General features: G+C 36.5%; 2 protein-coding genes and 1 long non-coding RNA gene across 3 annotated transcripts; 1 reads left to right on the forward strand and 2 right to left on the reverse strand.

Moving 5' to 3' along the window:
• Nucleotides 1–926: 926 nt before the first annotated feature.
• LOC149621053 (uncharacterized) lies at nt 927–6,586 on the reverse strand. The gene is made up of 3 exons (XM_089855010.1): nt 6,470–6,586; nt 5,485–6,391; nt 927–1,958 (listed from the first exon to the last, which is right to left on the reverse strand). The coding sequence occupies exons 1-3, from the start codon at nt 6,578–6,580 to the stop codon at nt 1,105–1,107; spliced, it is 1,872 nt and encodes a 623-aa protein (XP_089711136.1). The 5' UTR covers nt 6,581–6,586; the 3' UTR covers nt 927–1,104.
• Nucleotides 6,587–6,888: 302 nt separating this feature from the next.
• LOC149621054 (uncharacterized) lies at nt 6,889–7,847 on the reverse strand. Its single transcript, XR_016375273.1, has 4 exons — nt 7,693–7,847; nt 7,530–7,595; nt 7,102–7,183; nt 6,889–7,032 (listed from the first exon to the last, which is right to left on the reverse strand). It is a non-coding gene; the product is annotated as an uncharacterized LOC149621054 (long non-coding RNA).
• A 968-nt stretch (nt 7,848–8,815) lies between these two features.
• Nucleotides 8,816–18,929, forward strand: LOC149621055 (uncharacterized). The gene is made up of 9 exons (XM_089855626.1): nt 8,816–9,240; nt 9,791–9,903; nt 9,960–10,064; nt 10,130–10,255; nt 12,691–13,161; nt 16,998–17,140; nt 17,209–17,277; nt 17,725–17,970; nt 18,028–18,929. Exons 1-5 carry the CDS (start codon nt 8,816–8,818, stop codon nt 12,807–12,809), a joined length of 888 nt encoding a protein of 295 aa, XP_089711752.1. The 3' UTR covers nt 12,810–13,161; nt 16,998–17,140; nt 17,209–17,277; nt 17,725–17,970; nt 18,028–18,929.
• Nucleotides 18,930–23,140: the final 4,211 nt, after the last annotated feature.

A 23,140-nucleotide genomic window follows, 5' to 3' on the forward strand; every position in this document is an offset into this window, starting at 1 on the left:
ATCATGTACGGCGACTAAAAAAGTGTAAAAGGAGCTTATTAACAAACCGTGTGGTTGCCTGGTGGTAATGCGTCCAGCTCTGTGTTGTTTCAACAACATTTGAGTTTCCATTCCAGGGTTCGACTTCCTACCAACGGCGCTTTATTAGTCCGGTATAGAAAAAAAAACATCTTCAGATACGGCTTGAATCAAGTTTAAGGAGGAGGTTTTTTAAATATTTAACTAATTTATTATTAATTTAACTTAATTATGTATGTTATTATCACGCTAATTAAATGCTTTTTGATTTAAAATCCGATTCATAATAATAATAAGCCAAGAATAACCTAGCATAAGCCTATCCTTTTCAGGATCTACAATAGCATAAGCCTATCCCTACAGGTACCAGCCACGTGACGTCATAAAAAATTAGCCATGACGTCATCAAGAAAACCACCACCAGGTGGCTCAACAATTCAAATTTCCCGCCAACACCATCACGTGACGTCATCAATTCCCCCCCATCTCCCCCCCCCCAACCCCAGGGATGTCTCTATAACACCCAAAATTTTACCCCCTCCCCCCTGAAAGGGGGGGAAAGAAGGGGGGTAAAATTTTTGGTGTTATAGGGACATCCTTACTCTCTATGAGTCCTGAAACTAAATTTATAAAGCGCGTTTCTATCACCTTTCTCTCCTCTTTGCCTATAGAGGTAAAAAATTGCGTTAAGAATGTTTAACGCGAAAAAACGTTATCCACATAAATGTGATGAACATCAAATAAATAGGGAGTACTAACCTTAGGTCAAATGGTCGTTAAATGTTTCCCTCAAAATGTTTAACAAATGTTCGTGGAATTAATTGCAAGTAAATTTAAAGATAGGAAAAGACAAGTTCAAGTATTTATTCGCTCTCGATTGCCCCCTCCCCATTTGCGCAATTGGCAATTCTCTAGCCTTGCAACCACAACAAGATATAGAGGCGTCTCTGTATTTTTTATTTTACCATTAACAGTTACGGCCCAATCATTACAGAAAAGGATGAAAGATATTGTCCAACAATATTTAAAATGTTCATGTTACGATTAAAAAGAAATTTTACATTGTCTAGCAGCCTTCAAATCCATCTAGTCATTCATGTGACTTCTACGTTCATGTTTTGTCAAATCACCCTTCCACTTACATGCATAGTCACATTGATCACATTTGAAGGGTTTTTCACCACTGTGAATGCGTTGATGATTGATCAAATTACTCTTCATTGTGCTGGCATAGTCACACTGATCACATTTGAAGGGTTTTTCACCACTGTGAATGCGTTGATGATTGATCAAATTACTCTTCATTGTGCTGGCATAGTCACACTGATTACATCTGAAGGGTTTTTCACCACTGTGAATATGTTGATGTGCGATCAAACTAATCTTCTGCGTACATTTATAGTCACACTCTTCACATTTGAAGGGTTTTTCACCACTATGAATGCGTTGATGTATGATCAAATTATACTTCTTCGTGCATCCATAGTTACACAGATCACATGTGAAGGGTTTTTCACCACTGTGAATGTGTTGATGTGCGATCAAATTACTCTTCATTGTGCTGGCATAGTCACACTGATCACATTTGAAGGGTTTTTCACCACTGTGAATATGTTGATGTGCGATCAAACTAATCTTCTGCGTACATTTATAGTCACACTCTTCACATTTGAAGGGTTTTTCACCACTATGAATGCGTTGATGTATGATCAAATTACTCTTGACCGTGCATCTATAGTCACATTTCTCACATTTGAAGGGTTTTTCACCACTGTGAATGCGTTGATGTGCGATCAAATGATACTTCTTCGTGCATCCATAGTTACACTGATCACATTTGAAGCGTTTTTCTTCGTTACCCTTTTTAATGTGACGTTGTGGACCCCTTTTATATTCAGCAGAATATTTGATCCGAGTTGAACGTTTCTTCTTGAATTTTCCTGCAGAAAATTATTAACGAAATATAAAAACGACACACATTCCATTTACAATATAGTATCAAAAATACAGTAACATTCAAGCGCACTTCATAAAAAATGTAATGCTAAGGCCTCTACGAAAACTCAGTCTTAAAGAAAAGAAACAATGCTGATCAAAGCGTTAGCCGATGAGCAAATGACCTCATCAACCAAAAGGGGATGAACGAACATCAACTGAAATGCACGAGAAACCTTGGCGCAAAACTAGAAAGGTTGTATTTTCGGTGGATCAAATACCAGCTGATGCTGCGTGAACACAAGTTACCAATTTATATCGTTCTTGCACCCCCTCTCTCTTTTCTAATGTCTAGTTTTCACTTTGTTTCTCTGTCTGACAAATGGCACCCCCGAGATCTTATTAGTGTTATATTTTCCACATTTATGAAATAAAGTACAACTGGCACATGATTAAAAATAACTAATGCGGATATCCCTTCGATAGATAAAACTTATTGTTACAAAAATCTGCGTAACCAGAAACAATATCTCGTTTTATCGAGCAACAAATAATATCGTTTTATCGAGCAAAAAATAATCTCGTTTTATCGAGCAACAAATAATCTCGTTTTATCGAGCAACAAATGATCTCGTTTTATCGAGCCACTGCCTTCTCTAATACTAGGCCTGGAAATGTGCAACAGAAGTATTTTTTATTTGACATTTTGAATTTGCGCTTAGTAACCGTTAGATGGCTCTTTTCTGGGGAGAATTTTCGCGATGACGAAAGTAAATTCGTACTGCGCAGTCTCGCATGACGTCACTTCTTTCGCTTATGGCAGACCAGGGTGGGAAATAAGGGTTTTTTTAAACTGGACTAAATAACCTGGTCCATTTCACAAGGGCACGCCGTCTGCTAAACTAGAGAAGTGGATAATTAAACTATTAGAGTTAATGTTTGGACTCTAGTTTCCCTTGAATTATCTTAGTGGTCCCGAGGACCATTGACCCCCTCCGATTTAATTTCTAAACTGGCCCAGGCAATTTTTAAACTGGTCATTTGCCCTGTGCCACCGCCTTATTTCCCACGCTGTGGCGGACTATGGGTGCAATTCGTCGCTAAAATGATACTTAGGTATTATGATTGTATTTTTCGTCAAATTCAGTTAAATCTGAAGCCCATCTACAATGAATAGATCAATGTGTTTGGATCGTGTCTCTCAACCTAGAACCAACGCAAAAACTTTTGAGTTTAATACGTTTGCTAGATCGATAGAGACGAACATTTTAATTGATGTTGCAGATTTTGTGAAGGAAGAAATGCACTTCATTGACGATACTTGTATATTTCATTCAATCATATTTTGCGAAGGCTTTAAAATATGACTGTGATACATATTTGGAATTAATGAAACTACTGTTAACAAAGTTTATAAGACCATTGTTAGACAACTACGCAAAAGATTTAACAGATCGCAAAAAATCGTACAAAAAGTTCAAGAACAAACTTCTCCCATGAAAAACTCTAAAGATGTAAATACATTTTACCCACACTGTGATACATGCCTTTTTATATTGTCGTTTGAATTTTTATGTGTCTTTTTATTTTAGCCAGCTGCTATATTATCCTCAAGAGCTTTACTTTAACCGTTGTCTTGCAAGCTTTCAAAAATTTCCCCTAGTTTTGAATTTGCCGCCAGTTTAAAACCCCAGGAAAGCGACATCTAGCGCCATTTGTGAAATACTAACTCCCACCCCCTTTTTTCGTATTGCATGGCCTAGTATTTGAGATGGCAGTGATCGAGCAACAAATAATCTCGTTTTATCGAGCAACAAATAAACTCCGAATTTTTGGTCGAGCTAAGTACCAGCATAAGAAAATGATATAAAGCTCCCTATAAGTATGAAACTCTCCATTTAAGCCATGTAAACAGCATTTTCTTCCATTGAAAGAAAGTTTCTAAAGCCACCTATTAAGAATTTATGGCGTTAAAATTTTTTTTTTATTTTGTAATTAAATCGTTAAAGGTCTTGAAGTTATTATTATGATAATTATAACTGATTAAGTGCATGTCAAAATTATCATAATAAATTAATAGATGGCGCGAGATTTCGACGACCTGGTACGGGGTAAGGAGTGTCTCGTGTCTCTACGGGCGTGGCCAAAATTCCCCGGCCCATCGTGCTTTTCGTGGACACTTTAGGTGGCGGTTTCGTCCCCCCTTTACTCGTAGTGCCAAAACTTCTCCCACGGGTCGTAAATAGTAAGCGCGCCAAATTTGGAAGCAAATGCTGTAGTATGAAAATGTACTACGTTTCATACTTATAGAGAGCTATATATTATTTTCTTATGATACCAGCGATAAGAAAGGAGTGAAGACCCTTGTGAAACAGGACATTTTAAAGGTTCTGATACATAATAATAATCTAGCTTTATCGCGCGTCAATAGACATCCAGTGGGCTATATTTCAATGGGTCACGATTTCAATTTAAGGCCGTTGACAACCATATTTTCTATATCTATATAAATCGAAGTCCTGACTGACTGACTGATAATCAACGCCCAGCCCAAACCGCTTGCCCTAGAAGGCTGAACATTTGCAGGAAAGTTACTCGTGAGTAGTAGGCGCGTACTAAGAAAGATATTTCCAACCCGCCACCAGCTTAATAAATGGCGCCCAGAAATGTAAAAAATCTTCTCAATGCAACAAAGTCAGAGCGTTTCAACCGATTTCACAAATATTTTGTACACTGGTTTCCTTTAGCCTATAGACGGGCTGAATGGTCTTTTGGCGCCAAGCATGAAAAGTAATAAAAATGTCCCGACGGGCTGACGGGCAACGCCGAGTCCTTCGCTCCTAGGGTGCTACAAAAAGGTTAGTCATCGGTAAAATCTAACCATTCTTTATATCATTTTCATGCAAGTTCTTATTACACGCGAGCGACGCCGCGGGTAAAAGCTAGTTCTGAATTAAAGTGGAGGAGAGATCGAAAGTAGAGCGCGTCGAACGATATTTTCGGATAAAAATCAAAGACGGAAACTTTTGACGACACACCTCAAATCCTCGAGATATTTCCCAATTTTTTTGATACGGGTTCTGCACGAACCCTTGAATAGGGATCTGCCTGCTTTTACCAGGAGTATTAAATAGGTTTTGTCAGTTTTTGACCTAGATAGCAGCATTGCCAATAGCGTATTCAACTTAGCGCTCAAGGGCGCTAGATCTGCTCGCGCTCGGATTTCTGTTTTCCATTTACCGAGCGCTGGACCCAAGATCCCATCGGTGCTAATCTGTAGAGAATTGATAGCTCGTTAAATTTGTATCGACGATTAGGACGGGCTCGTTAACGCAGCTCAAGAAATGAAGCGCATTTCATGTCGTCTAGAGCAAATCGAGAGCGATCTCAGAGCAGTTAAATGGAAAACGCCATTAGACTATACACCGAGAAGGCGGAATTAATTGATTGGCATATTTCTACCGTTGGGAGTAGTGGTAATATGAAACCCCACTCTAGGCACTCAGACGATTAAAGTATAAAATGACTTACCAATTTCCGAACAACGTGATTCGGAATTCTTTGGAGAGATTTCTTGAAATGTCTCCGAGTTGGACACCGAACTATTATTTCCGACTTTAATCGGAACTTCGGGTAAATTGATTTCCATAGAGACGGAGGTCAATTCTGACAGTTCATTTGGGTTGCGTTCTAGAAGAGGAACACACGGTGGCACACTCAGTGGCCTTGGATCAACAAGCTTCAGTTTCGGCAAACACAGTACCATACTTCGATTTTGTCTATCTGTTTTCTTCGCACCTGTCAAGGTTATTCTGGATTGGTTAGCATCGAGATCATTTTCTACGGCTAATTCTAGTGAACCGCTTTCGCCATTTGTGCCAAGAGAAAGATCCAAATGCTTTTCGACTTCAACATTCAATTCAGGAACCCGCAATTCCTTCGATCGAGTTGATCTTTCGTCAGTTTCTCCCTCTGTCGAGACACTTTGTGATTTACAACAAGAATCGATAATTATATTATCGTTCTCAAGAGGTTCTCGTGACGAATCACTTTCCGTCGTTGTGTCGAGAGGCATTTTCAATTGGTTTTCGGCTTCGAGCTTCGGCGAAGGTACACAAAGTGGCGAATTGTCACTGTATATCAATTTAGGGACACACGCATTCGTAATTCGCGTTATAATCCCCACATTTTTAGACTTTTTTGGGATAATTTCAGTTTCGTTGTTTGCATTGCCAACCTCCGCAACATAGTGAGGCTCAGAATCCGGCGATTCTTGACTAATATCTTCTCTACCCAGCATGCCTTGGACATTGACAGCTTCGACACTGTGCATCACAATTGGAAGAGATAACTCCTGGCCATTAATCCCCGAATCATTTTCAACGGGTTCAGATTTCACTAATTCATCGTTGGCTAAATGATACATTCCACATTTCTCCTATTTTTCAAACAATCAACTCTTAACCTTTGGAGTAACTCTTTCCTATCGACCATGAAAATGAAAAATGTTTCATACCATCAAATCTTTGATTCTCTTTTCCAACTCTTTATTGACCCTATTGAGTCTTTCAATTTCGTCTATTTGCTTATTTATCGTAAATGATGTTTTCACTCTCTCTTTTCCCATGTTTGAAATTAAAACATTACGCTAAACAAATTAAGATTTCATTTTAACAGTAAATATTCTTTGGACTTTCATTGACTGAGCGTATTTTAAAGGGGCAAGCAAGATAGAACAAAGGTCCTTGTTGGATTTCTTTGTTACTAAAGAGGGACGTGTTACCAATCCCCTTAGATCAGAGCCAATCCAGATTGGTATTTTCACAAATAAACCTAATTATTCACCCACCCACAGAGTTTGGTTCTACTTTAAGGGACATAAGATTCGACAACTCATTCTGTACATTTAAAATGGGCTATGATACCAAAAGGGTCTCATATTTTTGTGCTTAATTTCACACTAGTAAGAAATACCTCGGCTTCCAGTTCCCTGACTCGATCATCCCTGGCTTTAACTTCTTTGATAAGATCATCTTTACTCAAGTGATCATAATTACAATCTTCCTCAGTCTTCATTTCCTAAAAACAAAGTTTCCCTAATTTTATATTTGCCTTAAACAGCCAATATTGCAATAATTGCGCAAATACCTCTTTAATCGCCAACCTTTGAAGATTTACTAAACTCATTTCGGAATTTTGTGCAGAGAGTTTGTGAAATTGGAAATCTTCCCTAAAATAAAATTTCTTTTCAAACAGAAGAAAACGAACATATAACAAGAAAGGTTTCCCAATACATTGTAGCTTTCGCTATCAAAGCTTATAAAACATGCTTAGCTAGTTCAAAAGATTGTGACAACTGACACTGCAACTTTCTTCAAGATTAGCCTGATTAGGGAATTCCTCAAACCCATTTTTTGAATACAACTAGCTTTGTATAAATTATTTATTCTGCTAGTATTTTTAATTTTTAAAATAACAAGAAAGATCTTTTACTTTTCAAGGTATAATAGTTTCCATAGGTTTGGATCCGTTACATGCCTTATTGATATCCAAGTTACAATTTATTCATCACTTACCAGTTTAAACGTTTGACCATAACACGACAATCCTTCACAAAATCCATCATACTTCGTAGAGTTTCCCTGTTTAGATAACATACGTATTATTTTAATGATAATAAAAAACATCACCATAAACAAAGATTCAGCGTTTTCCCCTCAGTTCAATATAGATTCTTACCAGTCAAGGCTTATATGAACGTTTTTCTTCCACAGTTACTCACACTGTTCCGTTTTTTATGTTTTTCGGGTCCTTGGGAGAAAAAGCTTCCACTTTTATTAAGAGCTTTTCTTGTACATGAATACTCTTTTTGATAATCAATAAACTATTATTAAAGGATGAACCGCGGCCGTATTCTGCAGAAAAGTTAAGCTCCTCCTTCTGCCCTTGGCTCTCTGATTGGACCGTCAACCATTGCCCTTGGCCTTTTAATTGGCTACGTCTACCGATGACGTTCCTTGCCTTGGCTCAGTGATTGGAGGTTCAACCGGCAAAAATAAGCCTTTGAATTCAGTTCAGTTTGAGTTTCAAGTTGAACCAGATTTCGGTGTAAGGTCAGTGTACAGTGTAAATTGATTGTCAAAGGTCAGTGCTGCAACCTTTCACCCCAGACGTTTAATTTATTAACGCCACCTATCATATGAACTAAACAGTAATTTCGTGCCGGATATCCCAATTTAGTTTAATTCGTTGCTGTCTGCTCTACATTGAAATAATTCAACGTATTGGTAACAGCCGCTTCTTAAGGTAATGATATGTAACATGGTGTAACGTTGAGTAATGTATATATTTTCATGTAAATGATGTGCTTTAAACCTTTGTATGAAAACTAATTGTAATTGAATTTTGTATTAAACGTCTAATCTTTCTTTGTTTCCATGTTGTTACTCACCTTGATAATACAGAAATTTGCGCAAACCACAACTACCTAAGCTTCATGAAGGCATAATTATAACATTGCCTTAATGGCACCCCGACGTCTGACTCTGTGTCAGAGACTGTCAGTGGTTTATTTTTTTCTCGGTTTATTCTCTCACTAACTTATTGCGTGACTCCTTATTCCAATCCACAACGGCGCAAAAACAAAAAAAAAAGACTGGGGGTCGAAATGCAAACGTGCAATTTAAATTTTCTTCTTAATTGACTGGCATAAGTTTTATTTGTCTTGTGAAACAGTCATTTTGTTATTCCTTTGTAATTCATGTTCAACTTTACAAGTTGTAATAAAATTGATATTGACATGTTCTAACATTAGTAAGATTTATTTGTCGTTATTGTATTGAATCATACATAGTAAAGAAACATGGCGAAAAAAATGAAAAAGGCGCCATATTCACAAGATGAGATGGAGACTTTGTTGACTCAGTTGGAGTCCGTACCTTCGTTGGTCGTGAACGACTATGGAAAGACGCCCGAGGAGAGGAGAAATATGTGGCAGCAAATTACAAATAGAGTAAATGAAGTCCACCAGCAGAACCGAACTGCTGAAGAAATTAGAAAAAAATGGAGCACTATAAAGACGGAGGTTAGGAAGAAGGTGGCGACAATTACAAGGGAGTCCCGTAAAACTGGTGGAGGACCAAATAAGACGCAGCCATTGACACCTATTGAGTCAAGGGTTGCCTCTTTGATTCCTAAGGTGTCGATGGAAGGCATTCCGAATGCCTTTGACTTTGGTTCATCCCAATTTGGGGTATCTTTGGATGGTCCATCAACTGCCCTTGAAATGTAAGTACTTATTTAGTCATCCCATAACAAACCATAACGGATATGGGGCAAATTCTGAAACGTTTTCAGTGAGTTATCATGTGATAAGTATCGCTTAAAGGGCATGATTTTATTTCAGAGCTTGGTCTAAATACCCAATTACTCTGGGGTCTTATCAAACCTTGAATAAAAAGCGGCGGTTGTGTCGCGATTACGTTTGTGCTTCTAAAAACAACAAGATTGTCAAAGTTAACGTTTATCGTTTTTCATTTTCACGTGTGATAAGTTAACAAAAGGGGTTAAGATGGTCATTAAGTGATCGCTGTCGTGATAGTAAAATTTTAAATGTCTTCATCAGCACGACCGGAAACGCGAGCCTTCCACCACTTTCTGTTCATGGTTTGAGGACACCCAAGACTAATTGCCTATTTATACTGACCTCCTCAATCGATAGTTATCACTTGCGATAACACACTAAAAGAGTTACAGAATTGGCCCCATGGCCCGAGAAATTAAAGTAAACTATTGTTACAAACTGGAGTGTGTGCATTATGTTCTAAAACAATTGCAGGCTACCTACTGACTCCTTTCGTGCTGAACCCACTGATAAGAACGCACCTGCTACTGAAGAAGAAGGCCAAGCATCATTATCAGCTGATGTAGCTTCGTTTTTTGCAAATTATGGTAAGATGGAATGTTACTAATGTATTGACCATGCCACTGACGTTTTTTTCTTACAGTTCCAGATCCAGGAGCAAGCTGCTCAAACAGCGGTCCTTCTTTTGTCGGTATTGATCCGGAAGCGTCTACAGCTAGTGACATAGCTTCGCGTTTTCCACATTTTGGTAAGATGAAATGTTGCTAATGTCTCGTAATGTATTTACCATGTCATTGTCATTATTTCCTTCAGAATCAGATCCAGGAGCTAGCTGCTCAAACAGTGGTCCAACTGTTCTCAGTGAAGATGTGGAAACAAGCTACACCAACAGTGTTCCTACTTCTCTTTTCGATGAAGATAGCCAACCACCTGCCACTTGTAAGTACGACATAAACATGGTTATAACAATCGTTTTTAAAAGGTATAAGTAAATGCAAAATATCCTTAACCTTTTATTTGACTTAGTTTATTGTTGTCTAACTTTGAAATTTTAAGTTAAGAGGGCTCATTGCAGATGCTAAGTCAGATTTCTAATCAGACTTTCTACATTATCCCTGCCGTTTCCTTTTATTTCTTTACTTCTCCATTGCGTTTTTTCTATATTACATCCTTTCTTGCTATTGTTTCTGTATGCTCGACCTTCCTTTGGGTCGGATTGATAACACGTCTAAACTTTCTTATAGCTGAGTCTCAGACGCAGCAAAGCAGGAAAAGACCCTTACCATTTAAGGAAAGGCTTATGCTTTCTGCAAATGAATGTTTGGAGGATGGACGCGAAACAAGGGAGGCGCTACGCGAAACAAAGGAGGCCCTATGCTTATTCGCGTCCGCTTTGCAAGCAATGGCTGAAAGTGACAAGGCTAAGCAGGAAAATGAGAGGCTGAGGCTTGAGAACGAAAGGTTTAGGCTTGAAACCGAAAGGATTCAAGCCAATAATATAGCTGAAGCATTGAGACAGTTAGCCGACAAAGGGCGGGCTCCTAAGAGCAATCAAGAGTAGTTTTTTTTTATTCAGTTTGAAAGCATGCTTAAGCAAAGCATGTATAGTTTTTGTAAATATTGTAAATAGCTTTATTATTTATAGCGTAACCCAAAATGTTTTTTTATTTTGTTTGACAGCATGCTTAAGCAAAGCATGTATAGTTTTTGTAAATATTGTAAATAGCTTTATTGTTTATAGCGTCACCCTAAATTGTTTAATTTTTATTTTTAATGCTCAATTTGGCATGGACCTTTTTCGTGGCGTTATCACTCTTTATTTATTAACTCATGTTCAAGTTAACATGAACTCCTTTCACTTCTTACATTTCTTAATTATTGTATTCTTCTTTGTCAATTAATTCATGAACTTCTTTTCCCTCATTTTAATTCATTTTCATTTATCATTCAGTCTTTTTCATTATCATTCTAAATTATTATTTTCTACATGCTCAATTTGGCATGTACAAGTTTTGTTCAAACAATTTAATTTAATATTACATACGCTAGTCGCATGTATTTTATAACTTAATTTATTGCTCGCACTACCCGCTTGCATTTTAAACTTTAATTTATGACATGCCTTACTAGCATGCATTTTATCTAATTTAATATTCGCATGCATTTTATCTAATTTAATATTCGCATGCATTTTATCTAATTTAATATTCGCATGCATTTTATCTAATTTAATATTCGCATGCATTTTATCTAATTTAAAATTCGCTTGCATTTTATCTAATTTAATATTCTCATGCATTTTATCTAATTTAATATTAGCATGCATTTTATCTAATTTAATATTCGCTTGCATTTTATCTAATTTAATATTCGCATGCATTTTATCTAATTTAATATTAGCATGCATTTTATCTAATTTAATATTCGCTTGCATTTTATCTAATTTAATATTCGCATGCATTTTATCTAATTTATTACATGTGCTCTTTGCATGCGTGTTATATTGTATTTATTATATGCATTATTTGCGTGGATTTATTAAGCCAATTAAATTTGCATGCATTTTACAATTTATTCGATGTGTTAGGAACATCAACTTCACAATGAATGTTTAACGTATTACATTACTACTAATTTATTAGCATATATTTTATCATTTGACTGTTATTTAAAGGGAGGGTGAAGTTTCAAATTGAGTAACTTTTTTTAGCGATTCTTCTACAAATGATGAGAACAATATCCATAGTCTAACATCCAAAAAATAACACCGAATGATTTAAAAATTACTATTATTTCATGATTATTTTCAACAAGTACCTCTGATCTATCGCGCAACTCCCTGTTTTTTATTAACAAAATTCTCGTGGCGCGCTCCATGTCTCATGCCACGATTTTCACATCTCGCGATAAATTTAAATTCACATAGAGCGTACCACGAGAATTTTGTTAACAAAAAGGCAGGGCGTTACGCGATTGGTCGGAGGTATATTATTAAAAGTATCCATAAAATCTAATCGGACTAATTAGAATTTTAAAATCATTCGTAGATATTTTTTGGATGTTTCACTTTCCAGATTGGTCTTATAATTTGTAGAAGAATCGTTGATAAAATCACTTGATTTTCCATTTCATTCTGTGTAGACAATGCCTACCGTCCTCATAGAGCTCAGTGCAGCTGGGGAGGGATTAAAAAGGGAGAAAAAGTCGGTTACCCCCTTTAATACAACAATACCGTTACTTTCGCGCCTTTAATCAGTTCACACACGTATTTTGATGACTACCCTTTACTCAAGATTACATTCTTTATAACCTGCATGTAGTTACCGAACCCAACAACTCCGCGATTTATTAATATTCACATACTTATATACTAGGTGGATTCAACTTTACCTCATCCGTCTGGCCATCAGGAGTTCATTGGTCTTTTCTTCTGTCGCCTGACTACAATTTACATCCTCGAAGTCTTCATGAATGCATACCTATTTTACATTAACCTTTACTTTGCTATTTTCATTAATCACATCATTACCTATTTCAGACCTACCATATTCATATTGAGAGAAACAGGGGGATTGGTATACCAATTGCTGCATACTGAAATGAATGTAAGAGTTCTTTGGAAAGGTGTCAATATGGTTACTTGTTATAATTTATCTCGACTAGCAGTCGTAAAGCGGAAAGCGTGTCATCTACGACATCCACAGTTAATTGCAAGGCGCAAATATTTAGACAGTCGGTGTCTGGAAAAGATGGTTCGTCGACCACTGGAAGAGGTACCTCGTTGGAGAAAGGATTTTCAACTTCGTCAATACCTGGAGGAGGAAAGGATAAATATTGATAAAAGGGTAAGTGTGTACCTTGTATCATAATCTCATGATTATGCCTTCAGCACGCCATTCCATGGGATTATGATATATCAATAAGTGCCACAAGAGTATGAAATTGCTCTTGCGATTTTGGTCTTCCTTATAAAAATACTCAGTGCTCAAATTAGACCTTTAACATTCATTATCATCACGCTTATGTTGACTTAACTAAAGTGAAGACCCAAATTGTGTTATTTCCGATCAGTTACCACGCGCGACCAGCCCATCTCCTTTTTTTAACCCATCTGCTGCACTGAGTTCTAGAATGACGATCGCCATTTGCTTCACAATCTTAACAACCCCTCTCAATAACAGTCAGGGCGCGTTGTAATGTTCCTAGGGTTGCAGTGGGGGAGGAAACGTGATAGAGTTTTAAGTTAAAATGAATCGTTGTTTGGAAGGAAATGTTTAAGTTCAACCTTGAATAGGCCGACAACGTTGTTCTCATGGGAATATGTAAGAAAATCAAACCAATCGATTTAAATCGAATTATTATGATTGTTATTGAATTACCAGTTAGTTAATCACCAACCTCAAAACCTTTGGGTCCAAATTTAAGAACCAAAAGAAAAATAATGATTATTACATTTATGCAAGACACAACAGACTGGGAAAAACCCAATTGAAATATTCCAAACCATGATTGTTTTCAATAAGAGGTCTTTTCGAGTTAAGTATCTAAAACTATTTGTTGGAATTTTAGAAACCCTTGTTTTGAAAAATATCTTAGGTTTTAAACCAATCATTATTAAACAAAACCACAATCGAGCGATTTCAATCAGTAATCTTAATCCAACAGATTTAAATCAAACCACCCTATACAGGCGAATATTAAATTAGATTATAAATGCATGCGAATATTAAATTAGATAAAATGCATGCGAATATTAAATTAGATAAAATGCATGAGAATATTAAATTAGATAAAATGCATGAGAATATTAAATTAGATAAAATGCATGCTAATATTAAATTAGATAAAATGCAAGCGAATATTAAATTAGATAAAATGCAAGCGAATATTAAATTAGATAAAATGCATGCGAATATTAAATTAGATAAAATGCATGAGAATATTAAATTAGATAAAATGCAAGCGAATATTAAATTAGATAAAATGCAAGCGAATATTAAATTAGATAAAATGCATGCGAATATTAAATTAGATAAAATGCATGAGAATATTAAATTAGATAAAATGCATGCGAATATTAAATTAGATAAAATGCATGAGAATATTAAATTAGATAAAATGCAAGCGAATATTAAATTAGATAAAATGCATGCTAATATTAAATTAGATAAAATGCATGCGAATATTAAATTAGATAAAATGCATGCGAATATTAAATTAGATAAAATGCATGAGAATATTAAATTAGATAAAATGCAAGCGAATATTAAATTAGATAAAATGCATGCTAATATTAAATTAGATAAAATGCATGCGAATATTAAATTGGATAAAATGCATGAGAATATTAAATTAGATAAAATGCATGCGAATATTAAATTAGATAAAATGCATGAGAATATTAAATTAGATAAAATGCAAGCGAATATTAAATTAGATAAAATGCATGCTAATATTAAATTAGATAAAATGCATGCGAATATTAAATTAGATAAAATGCATGCGAATATTAAATTAGATAAAATGCATGAGAATATTAAATTAGATAAAATGCAAGCGAATATTAAATTAGATAAAATGCATGCTAATATTAAATTAGATAAAATGCATGCGAATATTAAATTAGATAAAATGCATGAGAATATTAAATTAGATAAAATGCATGCGAATATTAAATTAGATAAAATGCATGAGAATATTAAATTAGATAAAATGCAAGCGAATATTAAATTAGATAAAATGCATGCTAATATTAAATTAGATAAAATGCATGCGAATATTAAATTAGATAAAATGCATGAGAATATTAAATTAGATAAAATGCATGCGAATATTAAATTAGATAAAATGCAAGCGAATATTAAATTAGATAAAATGCATGCTAATATTAAATTAGATAAAATGCAAGCGAATATTAAATTAGATAAAATGCATGAGAATATTAAATTAGATAAAATGCATGAGAATATTAAATTAGATAAAATGCATGCTAATATTAAATTAGATAAAATGCAAGCGAATATTAAATTAGATAAAATGCAAGCGAATATTAAATTAGATAAAATGCAAGCGAATATTAAATTAGATAAAATGCATGCGAATATTAAATTAGATAAAATGCAAGCTAATATTAAATTAGATAAAATGCATGCTAATATTAAATTAGATAAAATGCATGCGAATATTAAATTAGATAAAATGCATGCAAGTAGCGCATGTAATAAATTAAATTATAAAAACATGCAAGTAGCGCATGTAATAAATTAAATTATAAAAACATGCAAGTAGCGCATGTAATAAATTAAATTATAAAAACATGCAAGTAGCGCATGTAATAAATTAAATTATAAAAACATGCAATAAATTAAATGGTTCAAACGAAACCTTTACACGCCAAACTGAGCGTGAAGAAAATAATAGTCTATAATGATAGAATGGAAAAGAGTGCATGTGAAAATATGAGAATGAAATATCTACAATGAGTACTATAAATGATAATGAAGGATACAATAATTGAAAAGTTCATGCCAACGTGAACATGAATAATGAATACCGTGATGATGAAAGTGCATGTCCAATTGAACATTTAAAATGATAAAAGAAATTAGGGAAACGTTGTACTCAAGATCTATCACGGCATTAAGAAAATAAATATGTACAGTTAATTCGATCATGCTGCGCTTCAGCATGTCATAAAAATAAAACTTCTTGGCTGTCTTCCGTCACGTATGTACTGCCTCTTTAGCAGCCTCAATTTTGGCTTGATTTCTATTTGGAGATTAAACATTTATATATCTACGAAAGCTAAGGCATACGGTTCCAGCCATTGATGTCACCACGGATTAAATGATTATTTTTAAATTTAATACACCAGTTAAGAAACTTGGGTTTGGAACAGTTTATCTTCAAGTAGTGAAATAATTTTGAATCATGTAAGTGTCCCTGCATCCTTCTCATTTTGTAAAGCTTTTTTGCAAGTGCTTAGCCCTTTCTTAAACGTAACATAACATTGTTTCTATATAATACTTCTTAATGAAATGTAGGAGACTTATGAATATCGGAATTGCTATTTTGCAGTGAATATTACAAAGTTGTAACACAAAATGTTTCTTAAGTACACGCTGGGTAGTAGCACCAACCTGGATAAGGGGCCCCCTCCAATAAAACACTTTCCATTTTAGGCACTAAAGACCTTAGCAATGTTGTGCATTAGAAATTTAAAATATGCACCCCTAAATAGCCGTTGCAATATTACAAAAGTCTGCTCAATGTCGTTAAGAAGTAAAATATACAAACAATGCTACTTCAAGAAAGTGTAGGCTTTGGTTTAGTTTAAACAAATGCCACTAGATAGTACTCCCATAGTCAAGGGATCAAGCCTCGTCGTCTGCCCTCGTCGACGAGTTCTGATTGGTTCATTCAAAATTTGTGAAGATTAGCCAGCATGTTAGGGGCGCAAAAGGAGCCAACATTTGCTTTAACGTTTAGGAAAAAGCTACATACTTCAAACAGATCTTTATAAAAGCAGAGGGTTGCAGGATCACATACAGGATTCAGAATCATTTCACTGATTGAAGAAAAACTGTTGTAAACCCACGTTTATTAACTGCTGTATTAAATTTAAAAATAATCAATTGAACCGTAGTGGCATCTCTGGTCGTTATCATATGGAATTCCCTAGGTACAAGATGTTAGAGGCCGTTACATTCAAGGTTGATTAAGATTTGCCTATGCAGTCGACCAGATTGAAGCAGCTCATTATCATTCTGAGGCTGAACATTGTGTCCTCCAACATTTGGATTTGCTGCAGCTACATTGAGAAAGGTCCATGAAACGCCTAATGTCTTTATTAATTTTTCAAAATAATTTAACAGTACCTCCTCCTCCTGCAGGCATTGGTTCATCCAAGCAGTAATTGTGGAGAATGCAACAGGCACTGATTATAGCACAAACCTTTTCAGGTATGTACCATAGTGCGCCTCCAGATGTGTCCAAACAGCGGAACCGCATCTTTAAAATTCCGTTCACACGTTCAATAACATTGCGACCTAATCATAAAGAAAATCAATGAATGGTTTAATACAAGCACAGGTCCTTTAGGACGTCACATTAATGAATTATCTAGCACTGGGCAGTCTGGCATATGATACCAATATGATTGTGCTATTACCAGTTTATAGCTTACTGAGGTTCATTGAATATGGTAAAACAATCAATTAATATCAGTATTGTTAACCATTACCATTAAAGCATTTCGCTAATAACAAGACAAGGGAGTAAGATAACCCGCAAAAAGTAAACTTAGAGGGAAATGTTCCTAATGACATAGATAATTGCCCAATATTATTAATGTCTTGAGTTTTGCCAGAATAAATGTTCTAATACCTGACATGTGACGTTCATTATAGCGCTGTTCGCTAGGCGTTGCAGCTTGTAATAGGGGAGTCATTAGAAAGGGCTGAAGAGGGTACCCACTATCTCCGAGCAAATATCCCTCAGGCATTTCCCCAGCCTTGAAACGTTCTAAGACTCCACTGAAACGCCAAATAAATGCATCGTGCGTTCCACCAGGCCATCGAGCCACCACATCTGTGATGCGGCATTCATTATCACATATCTATAGCCCAAGGAAGGATTTTTAATGTGTTAGACAAGTATGAAATGTCATTTACCAGTTGGACGTTAATGGAAAAATTTCCTTTCCTGTCCAGATATGCATTTGGGTCTTTCGATGGGGCTTTGATTGCAATATGAGTGCAATCTATAGCACCCAGAACGTCAGGGAAAGAGCACCTTTGACAAAATGACTCCTGGGACATTTTCAAATTAAGCGCTATAACTCTTAACATTTTATCTAATGATTTTATATGACACTGACCTTTACCGCAATTACTTCAGCATCATCAGTAGGGAAACGTATATATCCCCTCATTCTCGTGATAATGGCATTAGTTACCCTTTCAATGGCTCTACTTACTGATGCCTGGCTCATTCCATGCTCGTAATTGCTAGCGATGCTATGCTGAAACGCTCCTGAACCGTAAAACAATAATGCCACGAGAACTTCGTCCTCTACAGACAAAACGTATCTGTTACGGTCAGGAAACTCTTTTGTCAACTCAGGCCTCAATAACCCGCACAAATGCGTCACTTTCTCCTTGGACATGCGATATTGACGCAAAAACTCAGCATCTGGCATGCTAAATGCTGCTGCACCGCCAACCGGCCTAGTTCGACGGTATCTCTCTCCCTGTTGCCCTTCCTCAAGTTCAAATGCGTAGGCAAGCAAGAGACGACCCATAGCGCCAGCCATTGTAATTATCAGTTAATAAAGTTAAAGTTAAGAGATTAGTTGAATCCTGTAAAAATTAAAGCGGTTAGTTGAAAACTGTAAAAATTAAAGAAATTAGTTTAAACCTGTAACAATTAAAGAAATTAGTTTAAACCTGTAACAATTAAAGAAATTAGTTTAAACCTGTAACAATTAAAGAAATTAGTTTAAACCTGTAACAATTAAAGAAATTAGTTTAAACCTGTAACAATTAAAGAAATTAGTTTAAACCTGTAACAATTAAAGAAATTAGTTCAATACTTAATAAATTACACTCGCTACTTTTTACTTAACTTTAATCAAAGCAGTGGTCAAAGGAATGGTAACTGTCGTCTGCTGTGAGAGGCTGACAGCGTTCAGCACAGAATGTTACCGAAGCAACCATTAAAACCGGTGTTTAACCGGTAACTCATTTGTCAGTTTATGAAAAAACATTTTGAATTTGGTGTATAATTTGATAGTTTACATCTGAGTCTGCGCGGAATTTGCACCAATCACTGAGCCAAGGCAAGGAACGTCATCGGTAGACGTAGCCAATTAAAAGGTCAAGGGCAATGGTTGACGGTCGAATCAGAGAGCCAAGGGCAGAAGGAGGAGCTTAACTTTTCTGCAGAATACGGCCGCCGTTACCGTAGCAAAGGAATTCACAAGAAAGAAACAAAAAAGCGAAAAAAGAGAACGTCTAGCAGACAACTTTCCAAAGCCCACACGTGCTTTGAGCAAAGATAGTATAGGGGAGGATTGGAAGCTAAATTACAATGTTCCCCCTAAATTATACTAGTGGTCAGTCTGGGAAATAAGGATATTTTTTAAACTAGTCCTTGGGACCAGCGACCCCCCTAGTGCCCTAAATAATAAACTGGTCTTCGGAGTGGTCCCAGCCTTTGTTCTCCTATAAAATTGCAATTAATAAACTGGTCCCGAGGACCAGTAACCCCCACTTTTTGAATTAAAAAACTAGTCCAAGCAATTAATAAACTGGTTTTGGACCAGAGGAAGTGTGCTATTTCCCAGTCTGCTAGTGGTACGAGGAAGTTTCCGGCTCAGTCGCGCCACCTACGATACCGTTTAATGCCTCAAATGGAAATGCCTCGGTACTGCCTACTGCGCATTGAAGATGCGCGGTAGAAAAGTGGAACAAGATTTTCCCCTCTTTCCACTCCTCCCCTATACTCTCTTTGCTTTGAGCATGGTTTCAGGCCTCTTTACGCGCGAGGAACTAGCGTGATCGAGTGGGCGCACTGGACCCATAGCCCACTCGATCACGTGCAACACTACGCAAGCTGCCCGCGCGAGCGTATTGCGTTGTTGAGTAGGCTATGACTGGACCAAACCATTGAGTTGAGAAACTTGCCACTAGAGTGGCCTTTCATCCGCAAGGATGTAGACCAAAATGAACTCTATCACGCGCTTGTGGCGCTATCCCGGTGCAAAAAATGGGAACTAAAAGAAAAGTCGAGAAATTTGACTAATTTCAAGAATACATGTAAAAGGCGGAAATTTAAAGATTGTTTTCGAGATGGCGACACCATCGTTTGATAAACTTGGTGCCTGTCCGTCCGTCCCATTGCTTTAAAAGTTTTCCCCCGTTCCCCCAATAGGCAGCTTAACGCAAAGGCACTCTAGTGGCAAGTTTCTCAACTCAATGGACCAAACACCCACTAAACCTGTGCCCTGTGGGTACTAAAAAAGGCGGGAAATCCTCTTTTAGTCTGCTAAGAAAGAAGCTCAACAGCAACATCGTGCGGTCGTGCCACCGCACGATGTTGCTGTTGGTCTTCTTTCTTAGCAGCCTGAACGATGGCTTCCCGCCTTTTATAGTACCCACAGGTTTAGTGCAGTCTGGGAAATAAGGATATTTTTTAAACTAGTCCTTAGGACCTGTGACCCCCCATACGGTCCTAAATAATAAACTGGTCTCAGTACTAGTCCCAGCCTTTGTTCTCCTATAGATTTGCAATTAATAAACTGGTCCCGAGGACCAGTGACCCCCACTTTTTGAATTAACAAACTAGTCCAAGCAATTAATAAACTGGTTTTGGACCAGAAGAAGTGTGCTATTTCCCAGACTGGTTTCCCCTCGAAGGTTAGGATTTTCGCCCATTTTAGGTGCAAAAATGCTGTTTTTCGCCCCATTTATAGTAGATTTTCGCCACAAAAAAACCCCTAATTTTTTTCTTTTTTTCGATTTTTATTGGTCCAACCACAGCACACTCCATAGGGCTTTGGCTGCAAACGCAATAGGGAAGCCCATCCAAACAATGTTTTCCTATGTAAAGCGCGGATCAGAAATTTCCGCTTTTAATTTTCATATCTCATTTAAATCTAAAGAAATTTGAACCAATATTTTTAAAATAAGGGACAAAAAACGGTGTTCCTCCCATAGACGACCATGTTAAAAGCTGATTACTTTGATTTTTCGAGCTAAAAAGCCGAAAATTCCTGATACGCGCTTTTACATAGGCAAAAATAGTTTGAAGGTTGTTTATCCCGATGGCGTTGGCTGTGCTTGCTTGAGAGAAACACAAAGCATAGCCAAGTCGATCGCGCTTGCTGCGTCCCATTATAATTTAAGACCGCCAGCCACCTGGCAATGGCACCAATCACTACCACTTAAGTGAGCCTGGTCTGCCCCTGAGCCCATAACCTACTAAATAATATATAAACTGAGCAAAAATGTGTGATAAAACAAACTAAACAAAAAAAAATCTATATATAGTTTTCGCCGCTTTTTTCGCCGTTTTATAAGGTTTTCGCCGCATTTTCGCCGCTTTTCAATATTTTGGTGCTCAGAGACTCGATTTTCGCCAAAAACGGACTTTTTCGCCGCAAACCGATTTGTAGGAATGTCTATAGTTAGCGATACAGTATTCCTAAAAGTTTCAACCCTTTGCGTTTTAGAAAAATCACTGAATTGATGTGAAATATCTTTCCCGACACCGAGCCATCAGCGTAATCTACTTGAAGTCGCATTTTTTATCTTTACTTTAACCGCTAATGTTCTTCAATCTAGCAACACTTCAACAGTTGCAGTAGTCGAATATCCCGCCTTTTCTAACCCGCAGAGTAGAGTCTATATCCCACTCTACTCCACAAGTCCACGGGCGGCATTCTTTAATATTTTTCAAATTGACAGTGGTTAGAAAAAAACATAGCCCACTAGATCACGCATTAACAAGCACAGAGTCCATGAGCGCGAATCGAGTGGGCTGTGGAAAAAGTTAAAGCTGTCTGCTAAACCACGGCCAACTTAGATCATCTCCTCCGTCGCCTGTAAGGCCGTCCGATTTCGTGGGCGCCCTATGTTAATGGAAAAGTAGCGAAATCCCGCTAGTGCGGCAATTCTCGGGTAGGGGGCGCTCGCATCCGGGACAAACGTCTTAATACATTACTATGGGGAAACTCTGCCTTAAAACTGCACTTTTTCATCGGAATTGTTCTATATTTTTTAGATATTTTAGGAATCTAATTTTTACATATATTATAAAATCAAGTAAGAGCTACCTTTTGAAACTAATTTCATAATTTTCCGTCCATTAGTTTGGCTGCAATCGTTATCGAAACATTCGAAGCGGATAAACTCGAATTTCGCGGCTAGAAACCTAAGCCTTGGTTGCATCTGCACCCGCCTTATTTGAAATTGAAAATCTGTTTCCTGAATTTTTTTGGCGCGAATGTAAATTATGCGTTTTTGCGCCAATTTTGAATTGTTAATAGGCCTATCGAAACTTGAAATAAAATACACGAAAGCCAATTGTTCGTCTTTTTTTAACATTAAACAGTTTTATTTACATATATTAGTATAAACTTTAGCAAAAATGGTGAAAAAATGCTGGGTACCATTTTGTAAATCAAATTCCAGAAAAAAAACTGAGTCAAAGTTATCATTTCATGAATTTCCGCAAGATCCAATACTTTGCGATTCATGGTTAAAAGCCATTGCCAGAAAAGATATTCAGCCAAATTTTAATTCTAGCGCATCTCATGTTTGTAATAAACATTTCATAGAAGCTGATTATCAAGAAGGTATTTAATTACATTTTAATGATACAAAATGTAACGTTTAAATTTTAAAACTAATTCAAATGTTTTCAATTTCAGGACTTAGCACAAGAAGGCTAAAAAAAGGTGTTATTCCTTCAGTTTTTCCAGGATATCCTTCGTACATGATTAAAAAAGTTGCACCTAAGAGGAAAAATCGGGTGGCAAAAGCTACTCCGGCTAAAAAGTCACACCTTGAAAATATTCCATTGGATCAAGACCAACCTATAAATTCTTTAACGGATGTTGAAATTTTGGATAACATTGACAATAATCCAAATTCTGATTGCCAATCCACCAACAACTTAGATGTCCCAACTACAAGCGAATCTGGCCGTCGCCTTTATCCAAATTTTGATCTTGAAGATACAGACGAAGAAATTAATTTAGAAACGGAAGATTTAATAAAAACAGGTTCCACCCCTTCATCCACTTTTGGCACCACTGAAATA

The sequence above is a fragment of the Phalangium opilio genome, unplaced genomic scaffold, assembly GCF_054372755.1.
Source record: "Phalangium opilio isolate 3A_F unplaced genomic scaffold, DU_Popi_V2 ptg000209l_1, whole genome shotgun sequence".
In the NCBI taxonomy this organism is placed as follows: Eukaryota; Metazoa; Arthropoda; class Arachnida; order Opiliones; family Phalangiidae; genus Phalangium; species Phalangium opilio.